Here is an 8,650-nt window from a genome sequence, read left to right as displayed (position 1 = left end):
TGTTCCTAGAGATCTACCGTTCTGCAGGTTTTCACTACAACACAAACAAAGCACACCTTGTTCAGCAGCTAGATTGATAGCTCAAAGAGCTGAGAATTAGAAGAATTCATGCGTGCTTAATTAGGGTTGAAATGAAAACCTACAGGACGGTAGATCTCCAGGAACAGGGTTTGACACCCCTGGTCTGGATATACTATGATATGTTACTTGTTATTTGTTTGCCCTCTTTATACCAGAATGGTGTGCGCGTGTGTGTGCTACAAAGGGATGGCTCTGTGTGGATTGCGTAAGAGCAGGACGGGTGAAAAGGCCCAGCTCAGTTTCGGTTGTGTGATGTGGGTGTGCGTGCGTCATTCGCTGAATGGACTGTGACAAAGCGCTGCGCTGCATTGATGTTCTGCAGAGACGCAGTCGGGAGGACCTGGTGGAGCTGTGAGGGTGAGAGAGAGAGAGAGGGAGGGAGGGAGGGGGCGTGGCCGGGGGCGTGGCCGTGGCCGTGTGTCTGAGTGACGGCCTGCCGTCCTTTCTCCTGCTTCACATCTGCAGCGTCTCATCAGATCAGAAAGGCCTTTGATCCGAGCTGTCGTCAGGGTGGGGGAGGGGCAGTTTAAAGGGGGCGGGGGGTTGCCAGGTTGGTCCGCACGCGACGGACGGACGGACAGACGGACAGACGGACAGCCAGGTGCAGCCGTTCCGAGGGGACTCTGCAGATGGCGAAGCTCCAGAGAGCGGGGCGGGCGGGTTCTGTCCTTCCTTCAGCACGTTATCCTCCCTCGGCTCTCAGCTGTGTGTGTGTGTGTGTGCCTTTCGGTGTGTGGCGTGCGGTGCGTGTTTGTGTGGTTTGTTTGCACGCGATGCCCCTCCTCTTCCAAATGAAGAAGCTGACACCTGTGTGGAACGGGGCCTTGTGGTTGGGCGCCTGCCTGTTTTTCTCTGAGCGTCTGGCTGGCAGCGAGAGGCGGCGTGTTTCAGACTCTGCGCACTCTGCCGGCTGATGCAGCCCGAGGGCTTGGGAATCGCAGGCGGCCACCGCAGACTCGTTTGTGATTTTATTTCATTTGAGAAACTCAAACACGCACTTCACACCTCGGAAGGGTCCTAAACGCCGCGTTGCCCTGCCGGGTGTGTGGAACGGGTCCCTGAGGCGGTGAGCAGGTGCGGACTCCTCACCCCGGAGTGTGTCGGTGCATGTGGGGGCGGTGCGTGCCGCGCCTTCTCATAACAAAATACCCAGCATGCAGTGCAAAGCCTTTTTAGAGTGTTCCTGGGGCTTTTCTGCTCATATAAATGCATAAATAAGATGATGCCCGTTGGACAGTGAAGTGCTGAAGAAAGCATGGCCGCCCTTGGACTCCTGACAGCAGTAGCGCATGTTTTATGAGAGACAGGGACTCTCGCTGTAGTGATTGCTGAAATTAAACTGTGGTTGGGAAGCGGTAGTGTGACTGTGTGAATGCATCCGTGTGTGTGTATGTGCGTGTGTGTGCGCGTGTCTGTGCATGTGTGTCTCTCCGTGTGTGTGTGTGTCTGTGTGTGTGTGCGTGCGTGCGTGTGCGTGTGTGTGTGTGTGTGTGTGAGGGCTCATGGCTGCAGCTGAGCTCATTCATTCTGAAGCGCTTTTCATTTCCTGTTTCCCCTCCGCGGCGCTCATTAATGGCGGGATCTCTCTCCAGTCGTGACTGAGGGGTTGGGGGCATCCAGCCTTCTTATCATCCATTTATCATTCCAAGTGTTTAGCATTCTTTAATTTATCATTCATGGCATTTAACAATCACTCCTCTCTCCTGCACCCATTAATCTTTCATCTCTCTGGGCGTCTGTCTCTCACCTTTGCATTCTGGACCTTTCGTTTGTCTCCAGCTGTCTTTCCCATCTTCATTGTGTTCGCAGTTTCGTTTCACTGTTCTTTTTGTCTCCATTCTGTCTGTTCCTCCTTCCTTGCTGTCCCATCCCCCTCCCCCGCCCCCTCCTTCCTCTCTTCCTCCGCCTCATCTCGCCCCCCTCCCTCGGGGTGCGGCGTCAGTTCTCGGACGGGCGATGTTGGGTCTACTCCCCCGTCCCGCGCCGCAGGAGGCTAAACGCGAGCTCCAGCGTTGGCGTAAGTGACCCGGGCCGCGGGCGTGGTCGAGCCGCACTGCGCGTTCAGGCCGTCTGGGCCTCACCTGTGTGCCTGTCCTCAGCTGCCCCGTTTAATTTGGCTTTCCCAGTGTGCACACACAGGCTCTGTATCTCAATATCCGTCCTCACTTTTGGGTTTCTCCCAGCCGAAGCGTGGCCTTGGCGCTTTATCTGTGAAATGGATGGGAGTTGCTTTGTGCCGAGGCACTTGAGTGGAACAGGAGTCACTTTGAGCAGAACGCTTGCGCTTGACTGATGGTTTTTTTTATATGAGGTTAGGGGCGGGGGGAGGGCTCTTGTGGTGCAAGCCCAGCACAGTGCCTTGTGGTAAATGATGTTGGATCGAGTGTTTTATGGTACCGTGAGGGACACAAAAGAGTTTGGCCGCTATCGTGTCCAATCAAAGATAACATGAAGGCCGGGGAATTGTCTGGGCGTCGGGTGGGACTAGCCGAACAAGTGAGGGAAGAAAAAGAGAAAGAGACTAAGAGAGACGGAGAGACGTGACCTGGGGTGAAAATGTAGCCACATCTCTCTCTCATTTGTTTGGCCTTGGTCTGAACTCCGGGCAGCAGATCCTGATTGAAACACCTGTGATCTACGTCACTGTGGGGAAACCACCCTCCTTCCTCCTCCTGCCGAACTTCCTCTCTCTGGCTCAAGCTGTACATCGCCTCTCTGAATCATCCATTTTGTTATTTCAGCTACATCTCATTATTCAGATGAATTAGAGATTTCCGAAAAAAGAGTGCTACCATTTATGGGTTTTTGCAGTAAGGTCGGGTGGGTGGGTGCCAAAATCAGTAGAGATAGATTTCAGATGTAACGCTTCTTTTGAGTTTTTGAATTTTCTACATTAGAATCAAATAAATTAGCGTTCATTAGTTTGTGCCGATTGGATATGGGCTGTTTTAGGGTTTGCTGTCAGCATACTTTTTAGGTTTGATTTCACTGAGACATACCACATTAAAATTCCATGGCTATGTCACACCGTTGGTAATGCAGCTATGTTGGCTGGCATCACTGCTTATGAATACTCTAGTGCTTATGAAAGTTGTGCAGTCCTTAAGTAAGACCTTTTTATGTTGCTAAGATTGGTTCTGTGTACAATTGGAATTACTGTACAAATGGAAGAATTAACGGACCTGCATTTCCAAAACGAGGGTTAAAATATATTAGTGCAGCCGACTGGGCACGCTCTTCTCCACCTCATTCTTTTCCAACCTTTTATTCTGGCACCTCTAATTTTTCTTTTTCCCTGCCTTGTCTTGTTTTCTCTCTCTCGCCGCCTCTGGTTCTGTGTGCGTCCTGTGGCTCTTTCTCTCTCTCTGGCGCCCCCTGCTGTCACCGTCACCCGATAGCAGCCTCCCGAGGACAGGAGCTGGGTGTACTCTCCGCTGCACTATGGCACAGACTCTCAGCCCGTGTCAGACGGGGAGAGCGAGACAGTAAGTGCGAGCTGCTCGTCCCTGGGACCCTTCCCCCGCCCCCCCCCCCCCCCCCCGGATGCCCCCACCCCGGACCTCCAGCGGCCAGCCTTTGTCGATAAGCTGACGCTGCCCCCCTCCTCTACCCCGGCACCAAGCCGCTTGGTGTCCTAGGCTTTGCGCTGTGTGAATCCGCTTGCATGTGTTTTTTTTCTATCTGTTCTGCTCCTTTGTCATCATCATTAGCATTACTAGACCCCTTGCATTTTTTTCTTCTTTTTTTTTTTTACTGTGGTTGTTTTTAACCGATTTGCAAGCTAAGCATGGAAAACCTCCCGCTGCCCTGGATTTGGAGTCCGGTCGTTTCTATTCAGTTTCACTGGAACTGAATAATTGAATGAATTCTGCATTTAACCCCTTCAGCCCTCGTAACCCTCACTCCTGACACCCCAGCACTTTGAAAACAGCGTGAGGCAGAGTCCTTCAGGCTCGTAATCCACTAATCTGAGGTTGTAGTCTCAGTCGAGGAGTTTCTGTTTTACCCTTCAGCTGTATAATTTCATTTGCAAAACTGAAGCTGTCAGTCAGATGCGTACCAGATGGATCAGCTCCTTCCTGTGGATCACAATGGTGGTCTCAGGTTCTGTAATAGTAGCCATTCTGACTTCATGTGTGGGTTAGGTGGTTCTGCACACATTGAATGTTGCAGAGGCTTGTGCACATTTTCACTGGGGGAGCGCCTCAACATGGCTGCAGTGTGGGGCGGGCAGTCTGGCACACCGTCAAATCCCAGCACACCCCCCCCCCTTTCTCTCTATCTCACTCTCTCTCCCTCTCTATTGCTCTCTCCCTTTCCCTCTGTCACACTCTCTGTGTCCCTCTCTCTCTCTTTCTCTCTCTCCCTGTCTCTATCAAGCTCTCTCCCTCTTGCTTTTTCTCGCTCCCTCCTCTCTCTCTCTCTCTCTTTCCCCCTCTCTCTTTCTCTTTCCCCTGTCTTTCTCTCTCCCTCTCTATTGCACCCTCTCTCTCTTTTGCTTGCTCTCTCTTTCTCTATCACGCTCTCTCTCTCCCCTTCTCTCAGTCCCAGCAGCCTTTGCACACTGCAGTGACTCCACAATGACTGGCTCTCCTCTGCTCCCCCATCTGTGAGATGCAGTGCACAGCACCGCCTGCTGCACTCCCACTGCTGCTGGCACAGAGACACACGGTCTGTGGGTGTGTGTGTGCGTGTGTATGTGTGTGTGTGTGCGTGCGTGTGTGCCCCATATGTGCGTGTGCCTTGTGTGTGCGTGTGCGTGCGCCCCATATGTGCGTGTGCCTTGTGTGTGCATGCGTGTGTGTGTGCGCATGTTTGTGTGTGCGTGCGCTTGTGTATGTGTCTTTTGTGTGCCAGCGTGTGTGTCTGTGTTTGTCTGCATGCATGGTCACGTGTGCCTGAGTGGGCATATGCGAGTATGACAGTGTGTGTGTGTGAAAGAGACAGAGGAAGAGAGAGGAGAGATAGAGAGATGAAACCAAGGGATGTTCTTGCAGGGAACACATTTTAAATTTCACCCCTATGGGGTTCCCTCAGTGAGGTCAGTAGTGTCTGTGGTCCTGCAGGATCCTCCTCTTCATCACACTGACCGGCGTGTCCATGACTTTGGACTGCGATCGCTGCTTCTGCTAATGATGAAGGACCGTGAAACGCTCTGCACATTTGCACTTGTGCTGCGAGCATCCTGCACACACTGGTACACACAGTGTGCTGTGAGGGTGCTCTTCAGTCTCTGCAGACCCCTGGATTCTCAAGATAATGCTTCACTTCACAACCATAACTGCTCGCTAAGGTCAACTGACTCCATTTCATTTTAACATCAGAATTTCTTTATTAAAGGGCACTGGGGTGTTGTGATATGTTTCAGCTGGACGCAGTGAAGCAGGCTGTTCAGAGGAGGTCTGATATGGGTTTTCCACCCTGTGGACTTGCTTGAAATAGCTGATGAGCAATCAGGCGATTGTTCTGGAATGCTGGGATGTTAGATTTTGATTTGAGTTTGTGTGATTTTGAGTGAATTTGATTTGGTTTTACGGTTTACTGTCACCTGACACGGCAAATTTCTTGATCGCTCTCTCTCTCTTTCTCCCTCCTCTTCATCGCGACAGTAAACTTGGCGGCTGAAGGAATCGAGGCGGGGCGGCGTCTCCGGATTGGAGCCCATCGACACTGGGCAACGCCCATCACCAGCCCTCCCACGCTGCCAGGGGACGCGATTCTGCCCAGCCTCTCTTTCTCAAAGAAACAAAACAAGAGGAACCTAAAAGGGACAAAACAATGGGACTAAATCCCCAGACTACCCGCGGACTCTTCCTGATGGCGCTCGGCAGCGCCCCCTGTCACTCCAGCCGATATCGCACACACTAGGACAAGGCGAACTCCAAACCGCTGTAGTCTTGCATGCCCCATCAGTAAGTTCTAGTGTGGTTTCCCTCTGTTTGCCCCGCCCCTTTTTAGAACACAGAAGGGTTCAGCCTGTCACATTCTAGATCCAGCCCTTAATATCAGCTAAAACAGTTCAACTTTTTACAGTTACAGTTCTGTTTATTTATATATCATGCTTATGCATACTATTGTTTTTTTTTTTTTTTTTAATCATGAATTACATTTTTTTTTATTTGTGCACTTTTCAAACGATTTTAAAACTGTGAACATATTTTAAATGTCTCTTGTATGTTAAATGTAGGGGAACACTACTGTCGGTCAGAGGGGTTTTTAACAGCTTCTGGTGTTCTGGTTGGTTTGTGCTCGTCTGCTTGGGTTTCTGTGATTTCTACTGGATCTGCTGCTCTCCACAGCTGGGGAACATCCAATCTGCATCTCACAAATCCTCCCCATTTCATTTGTTATTTTCAGCTAATATTTATTTAAATCAAGGGGAAATGAAGTCTCTTTCTGTGGTTTTACTGTTTTGTGAGACATTCAGTTTGACTCCTGCAAGTACTGATGACTTCACTATATCGCTTGTACTTTTATGGATTTCTGTCATTTAAAACCCACTTTTGATCATTTTCTTCACGGCTCTTGTGACAATACAATTAAATGCTTGTAGGGTTCTTGTTTGTCTGTTGATGCAAATGAACCAAATGGTCAAATTAGAAGTTTTTATTTCAAGGCTAACAGTGTCGGGACTTAGTCTCAGTGTCTTGAAGTTATTTGACAAGGAGGATGTCTTCCAGGCAAGGCCTAACATTTGAGAAACCCAGCTGTCACTCAAAGCTGTGCTTTGGGAAATTACAGGTGAGCTGCAGAATCTGGCAAACTGCAGGCATTACCCAAAAACACAGTCTGACTCATAGAGCCTAATTATGCCATCCCTTTACCGTAGGTTAGTCTTTCCTGTAGTCACAGTGATGGCATTTCCATCATGATTCTATGGGTTTTGTATGAGAGCTCTCCTTTTAAGTTAGGGGGGGTGATATCCCTTCAGTGTCCTCAGTTTGGTTATTTTATTTTACTCTGCTGTCTGCGTGTGCGTCTGTGTGTTTTGTGTGTGTGCGTGCAGTCGTGCATGTGTGTATGTGTCTGTGCGTCTATGTGTGTTGTGTGTGTCTGTGTCTGTGTCTGTGTGTGTGTTGTGTGTGTCTGTGTCTGTGTCTGTGTGTGTGTGTGCGTGCATGCGCGTGTGTCTGTGTGTGTGTGCGCGTGCATGCGCGTGTGTCTGTGTGTGTGTGTGCGTGCATGCGCGTGTGTCTGTGTGTACATTTGCATTGGATAAAGCTGCCTGTCCAGCCCTTCATAAGTATGTGTTGGTGCCCAGGCTGAAGAGAGATCATTTGATCTGGGTTGACAGCACTCCAGGACTAGACTGAGGTTGAGTCACAGCTTGTAGATAGCAAAAGAAATCCACAGAACTCCATACCTTGCGTTGTTTGTACAGCTCCCAATTTTTTTCTTTTTCTTTTTAAAAATAGTCTTTTTTTTATTTTTTTTTTTATATTTTTGCATTTTCATTTTTGTTTTTCATTTGTTTGGTTTTTCAGGTTGCCTTTTTTGTTTTTCATTTGTTTGGTTTTTCAGGTTGCCTTTTAAACATTGGGTCAGCATCTTCACATTTGCTTTACGTCTTCTGTTTGTGTCCATTTTATTTCCACCTGTCTGTGTTTGTGCAAACACTTAAATATTTGATTTTGTTCCCCTTTTTCCTGTGTCATGCAATTGAAATGTGTTGGTATTCATGTCTACTGTGTACTCACCTTTTAATTATTTATGTTTTCTGGGGAGATTGAGATTTATAAAAAATTTATTATAAAATACTGTTCATTGTTATGATGTGCAGTGGCCAGTTAATCAGTTGCTGTTACCAATGACAACAAAGTGAGTGTAACAGCAATATATTTATAAATTGTTGCTATTTAGTATTTGATTGCCTTATTGAGAAATGGGGGGGGGGGGGGGGGGGTACCTCATTAGACCTTTTTTTTTAGAGATATTCTTTTTTCTTTCCAAGTAATATTTCAATCATTGTTCCTGGGGATGTGTATATAAGAATATAAATATATATATAAAAATATATATTTTCCATTTTAACTGGAGAATATTATTTTGTATTTTATTTAATCTTTTGCTGGCTGCTAGGAAGACTTGATTAAGATCCACAGCAGATTTACTGTACCATGTACTTCATTACGATAGTGAAATGCAGCTGTATTTATTGTGTTAAATCAGAGCGGTTTCTTTGGAAAAGTTGCCTGACTCTAAAGTTGTCAGAGAGTTGTACTGTACATGCAATGTTCTCTATAGCGGGGCGTCCCTACACTTTAGCCGTTTCTGTGTGTACATGTGTGTGTGTGCGTGTTCCAAACGCTGTGTACCCTCTCTTGGCGAGAGTCTTTTTTCATAAAGGCATAGCATGTTTTTAATATAAATAATGCATATCAGAAATACGTAACTATATATATATATATCTGTATATATATATCCATCTATTTCCACATAAAGGTAAATAGATGGCTGTAATTGTGTGTCTGGACTGAACGCATACAGAATAAAACAGTTCCTTGTCTATGAAATATTGTATTTGCTCATGTTTCCGAAGCAACATGCGTCTTTCTGTATTGCTTAATCT

The 8,650-nt window shown here is 47.7% G+C and overlaps 1 protein-coding gene across 6 annotated transcripts in view; it reads left to right on the top strand.

The window, feature by feature from the left end:
• pip5k1ca (phosphatidylinositol-4-phosphate 5-kinase, type I, gamma a) overlaps positions 1 to 7,144 on the top strand; it is a 49,269-nt gene extending 42,125 nt beyond the window's left edge. For 3 of the 6 annotated variants that reach the window (XM_035415718.1, XM_035415717.1, XM_035415714.1), the window contains exons 17-18: positions 3,480 to 3,566; positions 5,691 to 7,144. In XM_035415718.1, coding sequence (XP_035271609.1) covers positions 3,480 to 3,566; positions 5,691 to 5,693 — 90 coding nt within the window. In that variant the 3' untranslated portion in view covers positions 5,694 to 7,144. The remainder of the gene's footprint in view (positions 1 to 3,479; positions 3,567 to 5,690) is intronic. The other 3 variants (XM_035415720.1, XM_035415716.1, XM_035415719.1) reach the window with 2 other exon arrangements.
• The last annotated feature ends 1,506 nt before the right edge of the window (positions 7,145 to 8,650 follow it).

This window comes from Anguilla anguilla, chromosome 4 (assembly GCF_013347855.1).
Source record: "Anguilla anguilla isolate fAngAng1 chromosome 4, fAngAng1.pri, whole genome shotgun sequence".
Taxonomy (NCBI): domain Eukaryota; kingdom Metazoa; phylum Chordata; class Actinopteri; order Anguilliformes; family Anguillidae; genus Anguilla; species Anguilla anguilla.
This window is presented reverse-complemented; position numbering and strand designations above follow the sequence as displayed.